This window comes from Equus caballus, chromosome 19 (genome assembly GCF_041296265.1).
Source record: "Equus caballus isolate H_3958 breed thoroughbred chromosome 19, TB-T2T, whole genome shotgun sequence".
Classification (NCBI taxonomy): Eukaryota; Metazoa; Chordata; class Mammalia; order Perissodactyla; family Equidae; genus Equus; species Equus caballus.
Window position 1 is genome coordinate 42,774,553 of NC_091702.1, and position 20,764 is coordinate 42,795,316.

At 35.3% G+C, this 20,764-nt stretch overlaps 1 protein-coding gene across 27 annotated transcripts in view; it reads left to right on the forward strand.

Annotated features, from left to right (window-relative positions):
- The window catches only part of DLG1 (discs large MAGUK scaffold protein 1), a 255,373-nt gene that overhangs the window by 195,796 nt on the left and 38,813 nt on the right, over nucleotides 1–20,764 (forward strand). For all 27 annotated transcript variants that reach the window (XM_023623539.2, XM_070243488.1, XM_023623543.2 and 24 more), the window contains 2 exons: nucleotides 843–945; nucleotides 16,175–16,289. In XM_023623539.2, the coding sequence (XP_023479307.2) occupies nucleotides 843–945; nucleotides 16,175–16,289 (218 nt within the window). The remainder of the gene's footprint in view (nucleotides 1–842; nucleotides 946–16,174; nucleotides 16,290–20,764) is intronic.

Consider the following 20,764-nt stretch of genomic DNA (forward strand, 5'->3'; position numbering starts at 1 on the left):
AAACATTGCTGTAGTCTACCCATTGCTGTTTCTAGGGGAAACCCAAATATTTAAAACTTATTACATTCAAGTGTAATGCTCCCGTGAATGTCCTATTAAGTTTTTCTTATGGTGAAAAAGGTACAGTCTCTTAAGATAGTGTGCCTTGCAGTATATACTAGGTATTGGCAGCCTTTCAGAAAAAGAATTAAGTTGCTTCTTCTTCTGAAGTGGGATTGATCCCCTCAGTAATTATTTCACCCAAGGAAGGGCCCTTTATTCAAAAAGTATCTCGTTGCTCATTTAATATCATTTACTCTGTTGAAATGTCTGTTCTTGAAATCTGAGCTATTTTAATACTTTTAAATAATTGCTTACCTGTTACTCCAAAAGAATGGAAGCTTTAGTTTGGGAAAGGAAGGAAGAGAATTGGAACTGAAATGAGTAATAGGAGTGAAAATGTGGCAAGAGTAGAAAATACTACAAACAAAATGAATTTCCTTCCTCTTGCTTGAGGTACTCATGAAATGACAATGTACAAAATGATGACACTTGTTGACTTTTCAGGTTGTCAAAGTAAGGTATGTTTCTCAAGAGGTTGATAGACAGCCCTCCGGAAAACCTGCAGGAAGATGTTTTGGCTTTACTCATTTGACATTAAGCAAAGTATTTTTAGTGAATAAAAGTGCTTTGATTGATGGTAATATTTTATTTTACTGTACGATATATTTTTAGAAATCAGAACAAGAAAATATTTTAGTGATAAAGTAATTTTATCTATGCCTACTCAAAGAGCAGTCTGTTGTGATTTCTAATCAGTGTGATAATTTTCTTTCAAGTTTAAGATTTGGTTTGATTTACAGGTAAACAGTGTTGACCTCCGAACTGCCAGCCATGAGCAAGCAGCGGCCACTTTGAAAAATGCTGGCCAAGCTGTGACAATTGTTGCACAGTATCGACCTGAAGGTAATAAAATTCTTGCTATCTATGTTTATTGTTTATTTCAGTTTTTAGAATTATTATTCTTAATAATGTTTAACTTTCCAATCTTAACCTTTTTTATGTTTTGGTCTTATTTATTAATCTGGTGTTTGTTTAGTCTGAATCTAATTCACTATCCAGGCCAAAGGGTTTTTAATAGGATGTAGAAACTTAGATCTGCCAACTCTGTTGGGTATTTCACCATTACTTGGATTAATTTTCAAGTGTGTATTTTATTAAATCTGTTCTCTAACCAAACACATACATTTTAACATACCTATTACTAACTCAGTGATCCAAAAGAATAATAAAAACCATCAGCAAAGATAGTAATATTGCCAAAGAAAATTAGGTCATCTCAGTTTTTTCTAACTTCTGAATTAGATTGTATTTATTAATATCAAAGTTTAAGATATGTTTCTGATAGCCTTTCTTGCTGTTTAAAATAAAGAGACGAATACAAGATTGAGACATAATGTGTTTCTAGATAGTGAGGTATCATGGATATGACCTTACTGAGTTCCTAGGGGAAGAAGGTGGTAATGGAAAATTTGAAGTCATGCCATATTAACCATGTAGAAGACTCTAGTGTGTAGCAACATAGCCACTTCTCCAGTAAAACCTCAGTGGAATTTAAAAAGCAACCCAAAAGAATACATAGCATACTGGTTAATGTTCATAAACCACAAGATGAGGAAGGAAAAAGTGATGGGACTACAGGAGCCAAGTGAAACTTTCTGTAATTTGGCAACTGTTACATTTATTAATATTTTCTTGGAGTGAAATTTATTTTTGTAACAAAACCCAGTACGTTTTTTAGCTGATCAAAGAAGTTTGTTGGGCATTGCTTGCTATTTCATAATATGTACAGTCTTGTAAACCTCAGCATTTTAGGTTTAGTAACTGAACAAGGGTAAATTCATTTACATAAGGGGTAAATTCCGAGTAAATTCACGTTAACCAAACAAATAGGGACTAATATATGAAGTCAGAATGCCAATTTATTAATTTCTGTGAGAAACAAAACTGCCAGGGGACCACACATGGTTTTATCTTCTGGCCAAACCATGCTTGCCCTGTAGGTATACTATACGGAAGCCAAGTTAATCACTGGTTGCTTAGTATTCTAGAAAGCCTTTCATTTATATGTTTATTAGGAATATAAACTATTTAGTTATAATTAAAGGTAAGTCAGTATCTGCTCCCTGACCTCCCCAGAAAACATACAAATGCAACAAGTAAAATAAAACATACATACACACTTCAACCCACACAACTCCACCTCACATTAAGCAAAACTAAGAAGACAGATGTTAATGCCTGAACAACAACATATAGGCAAAGGCTGCTTAGCAGCTTGAGATCTGACGGAAGCCGCATGGAAAGAGGGGAAGAGTAAAACATGGAGTGTTGGGAAAGCTCAGTGGTGGCAGAACTTGCAATATGACAGAAAAGTACACTTTCTAAAGGTGAGGGGCTTGTTTTTGAGGTATAAAAACATTATCCCTGGGGCTGGCCCCATGACATAGTGGTTAGGTTCGGTGCACTCCACTTCAGCAGCCCAGGTTCACGGGTTCAGATCCTGGGCGCAGACCTACACCACTCATCAGGCCATGCTGAGGCAGCATCCCACATACAAAATAGAGGAAGACTGGCACAGATGTTAGCTCAGGGCCAATCTTCCTCAAGCAAAAAGGAGAGAGAGAGAGTGGCAACAGATGTTAGCTCAGGGTGAATCTTCCTCAGCAAAAAAAAAGAATCCCTTCTTTAAGGCAAGCCTCTTGGGAATTGGAGTGAGCAGGCTAGAACAGAAGACATCCTTGATTTGGTTTGGTTTAGAGAAGTAGAGGACTCATTTGGGTGAAGCAGTCTGTCTTGATAGCATCAGATAATGTGAGTCTTTTGGTTTTAAAGACTATAAAGATAACCTGTGCTTCCATCTCCCTGCGCCCCTAAACTTTCTGGTCTAGCCAAATAGCTAGTCCAGCAAAATCCAACTCATTTAGTAATGAGTAATCTAAAAGTCACTGGTCTGGCATCATACAAAGATATTAATAAGAAGAGGTGGAAATAAACAGCAAAGTTTGGCAACAGATAAAGGCTAGTCACACACACACGTACACACACAAAAGAACATTGGCACAAATCAGATGAAAATTTGATCTTAATGTTTAACAGTTTATGCATTCACTTCTTTGAAAGAAGGCCACAAAGCAGAAATGTAAGAACTGTAGGAAGAGATGGTTTAACAACCAGAAGAGATTAATTTTGAGCTCGCAGAACCCAAGAAAGAAGAAGGCAGACAAGTTTCTTCAATTGGAAGGCAGAGGCGAAGAGAGAGTGCAGAAAAATCAATAGGGGATGTAGAGGATATAGTAGGAAAAGTAAACAGATAAAGAGAATTTTAAAAGATTAGAGAGAAAATATTACCAATGCAAGACAGACAATTATGTATATACAACATACACATAATTAGACTTCCGAGAAAAGAAAAATTAAGAGAATAAATATTTGAAATTATAATACATTCAAGAAAACTTCCCTGAATTAAAAAGAAGTGATCCTTATAGTGAAAGGATACAGCATGATAGAAAATTCACTCAGATTGGTCAAAATTCAGACATTCTAGTTAATGTTTATCGGGAAAGAATGTTCTGGGACCCAGGGAAAAATAGTTATCAATAAAGGGGTAAATACTGATTGACAGAAGGAAGAACTGCTCTCATGCTTGGTGAGCACAGATCAGAACAAGGACAGTTAATTGTACCATTTTTATATTTGGTGGCTCCTGACTAAGCCTAATGTATCCCTGTATGCACTGGATGTCCTTGCCACTGGCCAGGGTGGGCTACCCTTTTCCTAGGATGGTTAGTGAAGGGGCCCCGGAATCTCCCTTTCAGATTATCTTTTTCTGTGTTTGTACTGTTTTTCTTTCTTTTGTTCTTTTTTTGTGATTTCAATACTTTTCTTCTACTTGAACCTTTCTGAGTGATGCTTTTTCTTTAGTTGTATTCAAAACTTTATTCTAGTCTTGATAGAGCCATTTTTGTATCACAAATTTGCATTCTACTTTTCATTATTCTAATAGCTACTATTTAGTAGGTATCTTCTATGTTTCAAGATTAGACCCTTATGTTGATTACTCCTGTATATGTATTTTCTTTCTGAACATCTCCTGAACACCAGGCTTATGTGTCCTATTTGATTTCTTCGTAATTTTTTAAATTGAGCATGTCTGAAACAATTCTTTTACTGTCTCAGTAAATGACATCTCCATTGATGCCTAAGCCAGAAGCCTAGGAGTCTTCTCTGACCCGACTCCCCTTTCTGAACCTCTATGTCACAGCCACTACCCTAACCAAAGCCACCATTATCTCTTACCTGAACTATCTTAATAGCCTCTAACAAATCTCCTTACTTCTTTCTCTGTTTTCTTTAATCCATTCCCTGTTCAGCCAGCCCTGGTGGTCTAGTGGTTAAGATTTGGCACTCTTACCACTACAGCCTGGGTTCGTTTCCAGTCAGGGGACCACACCACTTGTGTATCAGTTGCCATACTGTGGCATCTGTGTGTTGCTGTGATGCTGAAAACTATGCCACCAGTATTTCAAATGCCAGCAGGGTCACCCATGGTGGACAAGTTTTAGCAGAGCTTCCAGACTAAGACTAGGAAGAAAGCCCTGATCTCCCACTTCTGAAAAAACTGGCTATGAAAACCCTGTTAATAGCAGCCAAGCATTATCTGATATAGCACCAGAAGGTGAGAGGATCGCACAAAAAGACCAGGCAGGGTTCCGCTCTGCTGTACACAGGGTCACCAGGAGTCAGAATCAACTCAGTGGCTCTAACAACAGAATTCTCTGTTCGTCAGCTAAATTAATCTTTTTAAATACAAAGATTGGATTGTATTGTTTCCCATTTAAAACATATACTCTGAATAAAATCCAAACCCTTTAATAGGAGCAAGGCCCTGTGTGACTGAGCACAGCAGGACACATGTGGCTTTACTGCATGCCCTCTACTCTTTCCTTAGCTCCTTAAGTTCTAACCATACAGGCCTTCTTCACACCCTTGATTGCACCAGATACTTTCTTAATTCTCTACTCCTTCTGTTCTTTCTTAGAATATTCTTTCCCCCTCTTCTTTATATAGCTGGCTCTTTCTCATGATTCCCTTTCTCATAGCACTGTGATAGTTTTCCTTTGTAACACTTAACACAGTTGGTAATTGTGATGTTTATTTAGATGCCTATTTGTTTATTATTTATTTAAGCCTTACTCTAGAACCTTATAAAATACGTGGGTCTATCCTTACATACAGATGATGAAGTAGACTCAGATAAAGCTGGTAATAACTAGGATTGAGTCCCAGATTTATTGCCTTCAAAATCTAGATACTTTTCACTGGGGATATTTTGACAGGTGCTTAGTGTGGCAGTGTTGATGTATACTGTATATTCTTTTACCGAGCTATGGTACCATTGCCTAATAAACACAAGGTAAGTACCAATAGAGCACAGAAGACAGACATTACCTTGAGAATTCAAAATGACATAAATTGTATTGCCTGGCATGAGGAGAGATGCCACAGAGTAGGATTAGGGCTTAACTGCCAACCTAAAGAATGGATAGGATTTAGATGGGCAGAGAGAAGAAATGTCATCTTAGGTAAAGAATATCTGAAGACCAAAGATAGATGAGTTAAAATTTAAAAGCATGTTTTGGGTACAGTCCTCCCTCAGTATCGTGGGGGATTGGTTCCAGGACCCCCCATGGATACCAAAATCTGAGTATACTCAAGTCCCATGTAGAAAATGGTGTGGTATTTGCATATAACCCATGCACATCCTCCCACGTACTTTAAATCGTCTCTGGCTTAGTTACAGTATCTAATACAGTGTAAATGCTATGTAAGTAGTTGTTATGCTATATTGTTTAGGGAATAATGACAAGGAAAAAGTCTGTACGTGTTCAGTACAGTCACAACCATCATAGGCCTTTTGATCCACAGTTGGTTGCATCCGCTGTTGTGGAACCCACAGATAGGGAGTGCTGACTGTGCTCTGAAAAGTCACCTGCCCTCCTTGCTGTGTTGGCTACTTTCCTTATGTTTGTTTATTAGGTACTGTCGCTGGAGCTTTATGTTTTGTTTTAATATTAATTATGTATTTTTAATGATGTATTTTTGTTGTACAGCACTTTTTTAAAAAACGTATTCTACATCATCAGTGTGTAACTGCTATGAGGGCCAAGGATATAAGTTGAAGATAAGATTCAGATTTTCTTTCTCAGTGAGCTGGCCATTTTAAGAAGTACACAAGGAGTTGCCTGACACTCTGATAATAGTCATCTCCCTGCAGTTAGTCTCTTCATGCTACTGATGACGAATCCCTCGGGATTCTCTGCTCCAGTGATAGTCTGACACACAAACACACACACACAGACAAAAGAGCAAAGAGGTAAGCTTGTGGGAGGAGTAAGTTTTTATCTTTTAGGTTCTATAGCTTGCCTATTAGTCTTCCATAAAATACTGTTACGGGTTTATCAGCTTGTATACTTTGAACTTTTATGACTTAGACTCTAAGTCTGCAAAAATAATCTCTACAAGATACTTACAGGGACTTTATCTCCTAACTCCCCTCAGTTTTGCTAACTCCAAAGACTAACCATACTTCATTTTTTAGAGCTTTACTACTAATCATTTTGGGGAATCATAATCAGAAATCAAACACGGGCATTGGAATTACTAATTACTAATTATTAATTAGTTTTATCCAGAAGTTAGAAAATTTTGACAAATAGTTCCTGGTCTGTAGTTCAAGAATCTCCTATGGGTTGGGTGATAGACTATAACAAAAAAAAATTGTGTGGTGCTAACCATATTCCGTTTATTAACTCTCTTAATTCTCATACAACCCTGTAAGGTAGACACCCCCATTTTACGTTAGAGTTGAGTAAACTAAGGCAAAAAAAAGATTAAATAACTTGCTGGTTACCTAGCTGTTAAGTGGTTAAGATTTCTTCTAGCCCTTTGTAGAGGAATAAAACTTTGCCTTTACCCTTTTAGCTTCAGTGGTTAAGGCCTGCAAATTAATACTGACAAAAGACAGATTACCAGGAGAAAAAGGTTTATTTTGTAGTCATACAAGGATCCCACAAAAGAAGTAGCTGACTCATTAAATGGTTAAAATCAAAGGCTTATATACCTAACTTAGTATGGAAAAGAGAGTAGACAGAAAAGCCATCCATGGGAAAAACAAATAGATTTCTTTAGGAAAGATGAAGGGGTTTTTAGGAGAAAGTTCATCTATTCAGGAACGAGTGGTCTTTCCATCTTCTTCAAGGCTATCAAACTCCCTGGGAGAGGGTGTTTGTGATAGCCTCATTTCCCAGAAGCTGATGCTTTTAGTCAGATAAGGGAAGCTCTGAGAAGGCTTTTTTTCCCCCTTCTGCGTTCGTTGCATCTCAAATGTCTTCAGCTTAAAGTAATCTTTCTCTTCTCTAGACCAGTCATAATAACCATTCTCTGAGAGTTGTTGCTCTCAGGTGTTAAGCTCTGTGTTTAATTAATATATTTCATTATAGAGTATAAATTAATTTTATTCTTCATAGTTGGGATTGCAAGTTTAAAAGAGATTGAGAGAGGTACAGTTTCTCCCCATTCTCCTGTCCTACTTTCTTTCATCTTTTCACTTCTAGTGTGGGGGTGAAAAAATATTAGAAGTTGAAAAGGGGAATAAAATAGAGGAAATCAGCTATTACACATTATCTCAGGGCCAGCCCAGTGGTGCAGCGGTTAAGTGTGCATATTCCACTTCGGCAGCCCGGGATTCACTGCTTTGGATCCTGGGTGCAGACATGGCACCGCTTGGCAAGCCATGCTGTGGTAGGCGTCCAACATATAAAGTAGAGAAAGATGGGCATGGATGTTAGCTCAGGGCCAGTCTTCCTCAGCAAAAAGAGGAGGATTGGCAGCAGATATTAGCTCAGGGCTAATCTTTCTCAAAAATAAATAAATAAAACCCAAAAAAACAAAACATTATCTCTCCTGTTATAAGCTTATGCATATTGTTTAACTTATGGCCAGCAGTTCAGAGACTCCCTAATATATTTAATGACAAGAAATATAGTTTGGTTCAGAAATTTCTAAAATACCGAATGGAGAAAATCTCCTGTGTAACATTTCAGCTTTCTTCCAATAGTAGCTTTCCTCAGATGAGTTGTGATGTGATTTCTAGGAGAGGAATGCAAATGACTTACCTGAAGAAAAAAAATGAAGCTCTTCACCTAAAATAAAATCTAAGAAAATGTACACAGGATGGATATAAGGTGGAAATTGATAGAGCTAAAAATATGAATTGATTGAAACAAAAGGAAAAGATGGGAATCTTAGATGGATAAATGAAATGGGAGATAAAAGAAAAGTAACTTTGAGGAAAGTGTTGAAGTATGTTCTGGATAGACATACAGATGGTTATGAGGAATTGTTAGTAGTAAGTAAAGACCATAAATATGAAAATCTGAATAAAGTGAACAAAATAAATAAGGCACAGATTTAAGAGATTATCAGGAATTGACTTAGTTCTCCATTATCTTAAATGTTAGACATCTGAGACTTTATTTTAACTACTTTGTAGTGACTTAGTCACTTCTTAAGAAACGGTATTTTTCTGCCTCACTATAAAAAGTAATGTGTTCTTGGGGCCGGCCCTGTGGTGCAGTGGTGAAGTTCACACGTTTTGCTTCAGCATCCCAGGGTTCACCAGTTCAGATCCCAAATGCAGACTTGGCACCTCTTGGCACGCCATGCTGTGGTAGGCATCCCACATATAAAGTAGAGGAAGATGGGCACGGATGTTAGCTCAGGGCCAGTCTTCCTCAGCAAAAAGAGGGGAATTGGCAGTAGATGTTAGCTCAGGGCTAATCTTCCTCAAAAAAAAGAAAAGAAAAAAAGTAATGTGTTCTTTTTACATAAAGTTTTTAAATTTCTAAAATGTAGAATGTTTTAAATCACTAGGACTTTTGTTAATCCAATCAGCAAAATTGCTGAGAACAGCTAATAATGTACATGCAACATAATGAATGTCTTATTAAAAGCATCACAGAGCTGTTAAGGCAATAAGGAATTATCAAACAAAAAGTGAAGGAAAACTGGGAACTCAGAGAGTTACAGAAGCACAGAGGTTGCTTATTGTATAAGAGCGGTGGTGTACTGGCTTATAAGAAATTATTATTAAATTTTCAGGAGTTTTGCAAACTAGTTGTTAAACACAGCCATTATTAAAAATAAAATTTATAGGGGCCGGCCCCGTGGCATAGTGGTTAAGTTGGGCACACTTTGCTTTGGCAGCCCAGGTTTGCAGGTTCGGATCCCAGACGTGGATTTACAGCACTCATCAGCCATGCTGTGGTGGTGACCCACATGCAAAATAGAGGAGGATTAGCACAGATTTTAGCTCAGGGCTAATCTTCCTCAAGCCAAAAAAAAAAAAGAGGAGGATTAGCAACAGATGTTAGCTCATGGCTAGTCTTCTCACCAGAAAAAAATAAAATAAAATTTATAAATGTACAAATAAATTATATTTAAAAGATTAAAATATTAAAGACAAAAGTAATAAATATTGAAAACTCATTACTTCCTAATCATTTGCTAGATTACCACTAAATAATGGGATCATAGAACAGTGGGACAGACAGCAAATAGAAAATAAGATAGTAGACGTAAAGCTAGATCACCCAGAACTCCCTCCTCCATACCCCTAGAAAAATAGTAGGATAGCAAAACCAAAACTTATTAACAGATCTGTAACAAAACTAGATGAGAAGGTATCCCCATGAATCGCAAAATACAAGCAGGTATAAACAAGCTAACAACAGCTGTAAGTCTGTGCCATCAGCATCTGTACAAGGGGAAGCAACAGAAGCCCAAAAACCAATTAGTACTCATTAGGACATGCAGTGAGCCAAGTTGAGAACAGCACTTGAAACTATAAAGGTTTTTGCATAATCTCCATGTAAGCGCAGGGATCTACAATAAAGTGCGAAGGATCTGGAGCAGTCTGGGCCCTATGGCACAATTAACCAGCTATTGCTCCCTTTCAGTTCAAAGCCCCACACTAAGGAAAAACTACTGGGAATAAAATCCAAATTGAGCAGGATATGGATAATAGGACCAAAGGAAATAGAAGGTCCAGATGAGTAGGGGGAAAGTGCAATGCCAGGAAATCTCACAGTATATGAGATTCTGTCTTTGAACACTTGACAGAAAAAGAAAAGAGCTGTGAAGATAGAAAAGCTATCCTGACCCAATACTCTTATCTAAAGTTCAGGAAAACTGTCACATAAAAATGAACAACAGAAAAGGATCAAGATTGAATCCAGTAGAAACCTATGTGAAAATTAAAATAAGGATCAAAATAATGTCTCTACAGGCAAGGAAAATATGCCAGAAAGACATGCCCACAAAACAAATGAAAAGTATAACCTAATATTTCAAAACAGGTTAAAGAAAATTGATGATCGGAAAGAAGGACATAAATGAATTGATAGAACTCAGAAGTTGTTAGAAATAGAGAAAATTTTATTTCAAGGATTGTTTATCTAGAAGGAGCACGATATTTCTTTAAAGCAAGTAGGTGAAAAAGAGAAAGTTTTTAAAAATCCAAAGTATAGAGCTCTTTCCCTTTCACATCCTGGTCAGTTCAGTTCTAAAGCCATCAAGTGGAGCACAGCAAGGTAGTTATCTGCACTGCAGGGGCCGGGAAGGTTAGGTGAACCATTAAGACATAGCAATGAAGACGGCTTCCACATAGGGGATTGTCCTGGTATGAGGAGTCAGAGCCTGAGCAAAGTGAGGGGGATACACATGGGACTGGTCAGAGCCCAGTCAGGGAAGTGAATGGTAGTAGAGACAGAAGATTGGTCACATACAGAGAGATTGATCAAATGAATATATATGTTAACGGTAGTGTTAACCATGATTTTCACTGTTAGAGAAGAGTTATAAACCTGGCAAGGGAAAAAACTAAATATAAACCCTATAATGTTGGATTAGAATTGGATAAATTGGTATGAGTATGTGGTTTTCAATTTATATAAACATGTAGTTATAAATGTGCATGCGTTTCACATATATGTATAAAATTTCCTGGCTCTGTCCACCAAGAGGTCCTAGGCTCGGTGCCATCCCAGTAACAATAAGCATACCTGACACTCAGATCTTGGCTTCTAAATACTATTCCCCACCAAAATTACCAAGGCTGTTTGGATAAATGACTGGTTCCAGGAGTCGGGCAGGGAAAGTACTAGATTATTCTGTAATAGCCAGTTCCAGAAAGCAAGGAATTGCTCAAGGAATGATGGAGACATGTGCAAAGGACACAATCCAGTTTGAAAGGATTCCTGCTGGCTAAATCGGGAAGAATTTGAACATCTGATTGATGATCATAATCCCAGATTATAATCCACTGAATATATTAGGAAATCATGAGTCTTTACTAATATAAATAAATGAATTAATTGAAAGTTTGATAAGAATGGAAAAGTGTACATGGTCTCAATAACTTACTATTTGCAAAGGGAAAAGGATAATTTTGCAGTAGAGAAACCTGGCAGACGCAGCCTTCCTCAAGTGCTAAAAGTTAATAATGTGACAATAATAAATTAGTAATGTGGCAAATCAAAATTGCCTACCACCTAATAGGGTGCATTGGAAAGAACGTAACATCTCTTCTGTGATATTCCCACCAAGTTGCATAACCTGGATCTAATTATGTGGAAACATCAGACAAACCTAAAATGAGAGACCTTCTACAAAATAATTGACCTGTAGTCTTCAACAGTATCAAAATTACAAAGTCAAGGAAACACTAAGGATCTGTTCTGACTGAAGGAGACTAAAAAGATATGACAACTAAAATGTTTGTGTTCAGATATAACTTGTGATTTCAAACTGGATCCTTTGCTATAAAAGACATTATTGGGGAAACTTCAACGGGATATGAACATTAGATGGTAGTAGTATATTGATGTCACTGTCTTGATTTTGATGATTTTGTGGTTGTATAAGAAAATATCTTTATTTGTAGGAAATATGTGCTGAAATATTCAAGGGTGGTGATAGATCAAGGTAGCAACTTACTCTCAAATGGTTCAAGAAAAACAGTTTGTGTGATTGCTTCAATCTTTTTTTTCTTTTTATTTTACTGAGGAAGATTTGCCTGAGCTAACATCTGTGCCAGTCTTCTTCTAGTCTGTATGTAGGTCACCGCCACAGCACGGCTGCCAATGAATGGTGTAGGTCCACACCTGGGAAGCACACCCATGCTGCCGAAGCAGAGGGTGCCGAACTTAACCACTAGGCCACAGGGCTGGCTCCCTGTGATGGCTTCAGTCTTTAAAGAATATATTAATTAAAAAAAGAAACAAAGAAAGAATAAAAAAGGATTTGAAGAGTGACAGATTTAGAAAGTAGGCAAAGAATATTCAACATACGTAAAATAGGAGTCTCAGGAAAAAACCCAGAACAAATACTAAAAATATACAAACAAGAAAACTTTTCTAAAATTAAAAAAAAAGTTTTTTCAAACTGCATATCACAAGGACATTCCATGTACCTGAGTTGATAACCAGCACTGAGAAATATTCTAATAAAATTATTGAAATTAAAAAGAAAAAGTTGAGTGGAATGCCAGGCAAAAAGAAACAGCCCTTATAAAGAAAAGAAAATGAGGTTGTCGTCAGAACTTCATCAGCAGTGGTTTATAGGAGACAATGGAGACAACATAAAGTATCAAAGAAAGAAACTGAATCAAACAGGCTTTCACATAATATTATAAAGGCTGCAATCAAATGTATCAACAAAGAATTAGGGTGATATTGTTCATATAAACCCTTCCTGAGGAGAACAACAAACTTCAGACACCCAAAATGATGGGAGAGATACTGACATAAGGACTGGTGTGGGCAGTTAAGATAGTAATAAGGGAGAGAGTGTATAATAGGAAAAGACTGTATGCTATGACAATTTGGATAAAGTTATCAGAAAATGGGAAAATCTGGAGATAATATGAAAATAGAATAAGCTTTCTGATTGCTTTAAAGTTTTTAACTGGTTATAAAAGGATAATATTTCAAATCAGATCTGGGGAGATTGCTCATAGTAGAGAGCCAAAAGCCAAACAAAAGGTTATCAGTAGAACAAAAAAACAAACCTTCCTAATTTTATATTTATATATTTGTAAATATAAACTTTATTTAATATAAAAATTTTATAAATATGTAAATATTTATAAATATATTTATATAAAAATTTCATTTTATATATCTATATATATTATTTGTATGTATGTATATAATTCTTTGTTTAAGAATTTAATGTTTTTATATATAAATTTGTGTGTGTGTATATGAACAAATAAAATAAGGTGCACAGTGAGACTGTGTTCCAGTTACTGTTGCTTCATAACTACCCCAAAAGCTTAGTGGATTAAAACAATAACCATTTTATGGATTCTGTAGATTAGAAATTCAGGGAGGATTTTTGGCTAGATGGTCCTCATGGCATAGACTGAGGTCACTTAATGGGATTCAGCTGGTGGATGAGCTGCTTTGGAGAGACCAAAATAGCTTCTCTCTCCTTGTGTTGTGCTTGGTGGTACTGACTGAAAGTTTCGGCTCGGAGCATCATGTAACCTCAATCATGGTGCTTTGAGGATAGTCAGACTTCTTACATGCTGTCTGGCTTTCGCCAGAACAGGCATCTTCAAAGAACTAGACAAAAGTTTCACGACCACTTCTAATCTAACTTTGAAAGGCACATATGATCATTTCTGCCACATTGACTTGCTTACAAGTGAGTCAAGACCAGCCCAAATTCAAGGAGAAGGGGACTAGACTGCTTCTTGATGGGGGAGCAGCAAGATCATACAGTACAAGAACATGTGGGATGCAGGCATCTTTGGAAGATACAATCTGCCACAAGCTCTTTACATAAAAGGCTTCAATATACATATGTATTCGATATATATAAATATAACAAAATAGTATGAATAGAACTGAGATCAAACAACTCTAGTCATATCAAAAGTTAACTCACCTTAATTGTTAAAAGAAAACAACTTTCAGATTTGCTTATAAAGCAGAATCTAACCCTATGTGGTATTTTGTTGTAACAAAGATAAAGGTTAAAAATAAGAGAACTATATATCTATAAAAAAAGAATGAGGGACATCTATAATTGCTACTATGGAGTGTTCTTACTATTCCTATACTTACTATTAAGTAAAATAAGCAGATTGGAAAAGTGTATAACTTAATTTAAGAAAGAGGAGCAATACATATATAGTTGTGTGTATATATACACACACACATAATTATATATTATATATTAAAATAATGTAGAGTAAGTATATATAAATATATTTGCTTGTATGTATGTCTCTGCTTATATTAGTAAAAATAGAACAATAAGTCTTTTTAAAAATAATTATATGTAATGACCAGGATGGAGTAGAGTGAGGGAAAGATAAAAGCTAGACTTTTTTTGATAAGCTTGTTTTATAGATTTAACTTTGGAACTATTTTACCTACCTAATAAAAACAATGAAGAATTTAAAAATCAACCCCTAAAATTTGAAGTTGAAAGTGAAAAAGAACAAATGAACCTAAATGTATATCCAGTTGGCAGCGTTAACACCTGGGGAAGAACTATTCCAAGTGACTTCAAAACAGTAATTCACCTATATGTCCCTGGTAGACCATACGCTAAGGATGAAAAGAACTAGGGAAAATAGTTAACTGTTTAGTAATCACGTCGTGGTCGTTGTGTTGGTGTTGTCACTTTAAGACTATTGTGAATGTAATCTTGGATAAAAAGAAGTCATGATGCAGTACTGTAGTTCTTTTATCCCCAGTGTCTTGAGAACCAGGATTCTTCATATGCAAGAAAGCACATAGAGATATAAGATATTAAGTAAAAAGCTAATGGTCCTAATTTAATTAGAAGAACCAGTATAAACTCCTGATCACTTTATATTTTTATCTGTATCTCCCGTCAGTCTGTCTGTATCTTAGCTGTGTCTGCACAGACTGAAGATTTGCCATGAGTCGGGAATTGTTGCGTTGTTATACTAATCATTCTACTGATGTTTGTACTTTAAATTTTCTGTTGTATTTTTAAAGGACGATAAAAGAATATCTTATTATACAGTAATGTGAGCTTTTAAATGTTTTTTAGTTTTTTGATGAATTGTTGCTTCAGTTAATTTTGATATCCATAGAGCAAGCTTGAAGACTATAGTGAGAAGAGGAGTGACTAACTCAGCAATAGTCGTGCTTACTCTTACTGCCTTCCTAAACTACCCAAACTCCCAGACAAGTTATTTGCTCTTGCTGTCAGACTGGTTTTATAAGAAAATCTGATGGAATCTGACCGAATTGTTTGTAGAATGATTTGTTATAAATAGAGAAAAAGGTATAAGCATATATAACCATGTAATTGCAGTATTTTTGAAAAAAATGCTTAAACTTTTTATTATTAATAGATTTAGTCATTTTTAATATATGATACAGTTTAAAATAGTACATCTTCAAAATCATACTTGTTTTTGTATAAAAATATCTTAAATAAAATGTTTCTTACTTCAGATTGCTTTTGTGTCTTTTTTGTTGGTTGGTATTTTGGAAACTTATAAAATGAGTTGAAGTAAATTTAATTTTGATTTATCAGTTTTTTAAGGCATATTTTTCCCATATTATTAATAGATTCTGTACAGGTTCTGTATTTAAGAATATAAGATTAACTGATTTTCTCATGGGGAAAGTGTCAGTATACAAGGTATCTAGTATAAATTATTGTAGATTTCTTTTTTTAAGTATAAAAATTAGAATAAATCCTGATTTTTAATTTTTAAAATTTATAGTTAAATTAGACAGTAATATAAGATTGATATTGCTATTTGATGCATGGAAATTGTCTTTTAATTGATTAAATGTTATATGAACTTTAAAATAGCATATGAGAAAATTCTAATTAAGCCAATTCTAATTTATGGTACATTTAGAAGATTATTAATTTTTGAAATTTGCATATTGGGCAAAATGTTATACAGATTACTCTAACCACATTTAATCAATTATGACAAATTGCATATTTAATACTTTATCTTAAAGTAACTTATTTCTTTAAATATAAATTTCTCTTTTTCTTCTGTCAGAATACAGCCGTTTTGAAGCCAAAATACATGACTTACGGGAGCAGATGATGAACAGTAGCATTAGTTCAGGATCTGGTTCTCTTCGAACTAGCCAGAAGCGATCCCTCTATGTCAGGTAAATTTTTTTACTTCTAATTATGGCAATCCTTAATTATTTATGCATGAAAATTCGTTTAGGTTTTTCACTATGACTGACTTAGTTTTACCCTAGAAAAATATATCGCAAACCAGGGGAATGTTTTTTTATGATTGATTTCCTGACAGTATGTCTTTCAAGAATTGGAGTATTATAATTTTATTAATGAAAGTTATATAACCCCTTGAGTAATAATGATTAAAAAAGACAAAATGTGGACCAGAAAATTTTTTAAGTTGATATTTTACTGAGTGACTGTATTATAGCATCATATGTCATATCACCCAACAGTTATATTTACCTGTATCCTTTTATAATAAAATATTCTCCATTTGAGTAACATTTAATTACTATGGCAGTTTCCATAATAGCAAAGACAACGTATGTAAATAATAACTTAAAATGAGAATAGCCTCAGTAAAGAAGTCAGATTAAGGAAATTTCTACATGTATTTTTTAAACACTTGGGAGAAAACAACATGTTACTTTTCTATAGCATATAAGATTGACATGACAGCATACATCTAGTAATATTAAATAGATACTGTTAGTATATAAATTGTTCTTTTTCATTTCTTTGGCTAATAAGATTTAATATAGATATCCCATTTATTTGTATTCTGTATACTATTTTTTAGTAGAGCTTTTATTGAGCACTTTATTAACTTTAACTTTAGTTGATTACTACAAATAATCTGTGTCATTCATTAATTATTCTCTCATTCCTTCTGATCCTATAGGAGAGCCTATTCCTGATATGTTTTATTTAGTATTCTGGTGAGAGATGATATATGTTACATAAAATAGACAAGTATCCCACATGTTTGTGTATGTGTGTAAATATATCTGTATACACAAGCATGTACTCTGTACTGTTTACATAGGATATGACATTGTCTCAAAGAATTTTATTCTATGATACATAAAAAAAGGAAATTTTTCTTTCATCTTTTGTTCTATTCCTACTCCTTTCGTTTCTTCTGCCCTACCAGTGATCTGGGAATCGTTAATGTATCAGATTTTTCTCTCCTTCCACTAATTCTTACAATATTTATTAAACTCTTCTGTTCCAAAGTCATTAAAAGTAGTTATGTAGAAATATCCACAGAAAAAGGAAAAACTTAGAGTTTTGTTTATATTCTCTTTTTTTCATTTTCTTATCTGTATTTTTTAATTTTAGTATATTAACAGGTATTGCCTTTAATATGTGATTTATTAAATACAAAGGCATACAAATCAAAACATCAGGTTATATTTGTTTTAGGTACATTTAATGAGTCATCTTTACTTTTTGTTATCAATTTTCATTTTTAGAGTAGTAATACTTTATTTTTACAAGCTATATATTATCAAAAGACTTAGAATGAAAAATAAATTGTCACCCACCAACAATCCACAATTCTGTTCTCTAGAAACAACCATCCTCCATTTGCCTGGCAAATTCTCTTGCCTTTACCTCCCAATTTCTAAATACAGTCATGCACTGTATAACAACATTTTGCTGAACAACAGACTGCGTATACGACAGTGGTCCCATAAGATTAGTACCGTGTAGCCTAGGTGTGTAGTAGGCTATACCATCCAGGTTTGTGTGAGTATGTTCTGTGACATTTTCACAACAATGAAATCGCCTAATAACACATTTCTCAGAATGGATACCCGTCGTTAAGCAATGCATAACTGTAATATGCATATACTGCTGTTTCCTAGCTTACCAACTTTGGACACTACAGACTTTCTGCCATGGTAGATGAGAACTTTTTCTCCCATAACAAACCACTCATTCTGCCTCTTCCCCTGTCACTCAAAGATAGTCCTGTCACCATTAATAAAGTTAATAAAGTTTAGAGTCGCGTGACTATGTAAAACCTGTCATTACTCAGTCAAGCTGTGTGTTATGACCACGCTTCTTTTCTTCTGCAACCCTTCGTTTTTCCTGGACTTAATAATTGTCTCATTTTTACTTGCTTAATTTTCCATAAACTTGTTACTAAGTATCTTCCTTTATCTTCCAGTAGCCTCTCTAGAGTTTTTTACATGATGAAACATGTGATCGCACATATGGTCTTTTCAGTTCAGGTTTTTACATCTTTCTGCTCCATTCTGGACTAGTTGCTCTGTAGACTTGGTGTGTGGCTCTCACAGGAGACTTGCCTTTGCCATTAGCCTGTTTCCTTTGGCTCTCTGCTGTGTCAGAGTCTGTTTCCTAGATTCCACATTTTCTCTTCTCTCAGTTTACTTTTATTTTACCGCAGCACATCCTCCAGTAAATTCGTGAGAAAAGGGTGTGTGGGAGGTACTTTCTGATTCCTAGCATGTCTGAAGATGACTTTCTTTTGCCTTCTGCTTGATGGAGGATTTGGGTTGTGGTAGGGAGGCTGTGATATCCTGTTTTATTTTCCAACAGCCCTTCTTGTTATTTGCTTGTTCCTTTTTTGTCATCTGTTTATTTTATGGACATATCTTCTCCTTTTTCTCTAGTGTTTTTCTTCTGCTTCTCAAATTATCTGCTTTCTCTGATTTCCTTTTTTCTAGTTTGCTTGTTTTCTTGGTTTTTTTTCCTTTGGTTGTTTATGTGTGAGGTGTTCTTTAAAGGTTTAGTGATCCTTGTTTCCTGTTCTTTAAATTGGAAGATAATTGGCTTTTTCACTGCCCTCTCCCGCCCTATGTCATTCTTTTCTTTGGGGTCATTAAATATCTCTAGAGAAGAATCTTTAATCTCTTGCCTGCAGTATAAACCATGTTGCTAGAATTTGGGTTCAGTGTGCAGATTTCTTTTTAATCCATCTGTTTTCAGCCCAGCACCTTCCTCCTCCCCCGCGAAGTGCTAGAGTACAGAGCTTCTCAAATTCACTTTCTCTAGAAACTAAACCTCTGGTCCCCTGTGGGATTAGGAACAGGAAAAGGGATCTGGAGGGTTAAGTGCCATATACAGTGTTTTCACTGGTTCTTCTGTTTTCACTGCTGTAGTTTATCTCTACCTATCCAGATACTATATACCTCTAATTCATGAGCATTTCCAGGATCTTGTGGAGTCAGTCTTATTTCAACATCCCTCTCTTCAGGCACCCCATTTAGAGCTTCCTTTACTCTGCTACTTTTAGCTGTTGTCATCCAAAAATGTGTTAAACTCTCTTTTCTCCTATTGTCGTCTCTTGTATTGTGTGTGTGTCATTTTAGTGGATTTCAGGATGGAGAGGAAATAGGCGTGTGTAGCCAGTCTACCAGAGTTAACCAGAAATCTTACGGTTCTTTTTTAGTAAATGTATTTTTAATTCCAAAAGTAAAAAAAAAAAAAAAAGGGCTACAGAAGACTACATACAATATGGTTTTTCAGCTGTTGTAGAATTCTTTCTTCAAATAAAACCCAATGTGTACTATATATATTTTGATATATGTTTAAGTAAGCCTTCCCACTTCTGATTCCCACCTACTTCCCTCACACCATTGTCCCTTGAAAAGACTTGAAAGAACACATTTGAAAACCATTAACTGGTTTATTCATTTGTCATCAAATAATTCCATCCCTCTTCAGTTTTATTTCAAGAGATAGATTCTTAAAGTTGGGTAGCATGAAAAGGAATATGAAGACCGGCCCTGTGGCCGAGTGGTTAAGTTCGCACACTCTGACCTGGCGGCCCAGGGTTTTGCTGGTTCAGATCCTAGGCATGGACATGGCACCACTCATCAGGCCATGCTGAGGCAGCATCCCACATCCCACAACCAGAAGGACCTACAACTAGAATATACAACTATGTACTGGGGAGCTCTGGGGTGAAGAACGAGAAATTTTAAAAAAGAAAAAATATGATTTGTATCCTAATTTCCAGTTGCCAAATTAGAAGAAAAGAATGAATAAGTTGTATTATAAATGTAATTGCTGGGATCCTTTCTTGTACTCTCAAGAGAGCTTCTTTGGCTATAAGAATTAAATCTGTTTGAATATTATACATTAATTAATAAAGTAGTGGGACACTATTCTTTTTATCAAATTTGAAGATATTCTTAACATTTTGCAATTAATACAGTATTTTTTCCAAAATATTTAGAGCGGTTAAAATTATCTTTAGTTTTCATCATTGTTGTTGACTCTGAAAACCCTATTAACTCTAGTTTTGTGAACACATGGAAGGAATAATTAACTGGCAAAATAATCACTCTGTTGATGTAGTCTTACAGTCCACAACTAATGAATCAAATCTGTCAGGGGATGTGTTTTCCCAAGTATGTCTAGTCAAAATAGAAGAGTACCTCTTAATATTTACTTTTTGTTTATTAATTTAGAGCACCTCTCTAGATTTGTCTTCATTTTAGAATTCAATATAGGTTGCCATTGGATCATACTAAAAGCATTTTTGAAATTTCTTATACAGCGTTGAGAGAAATAAGGTAGTATACCTAGTAGCAAACTATTACCATAACAAGTTAATCGTGCTATTTCTTTTTTGTCTCGT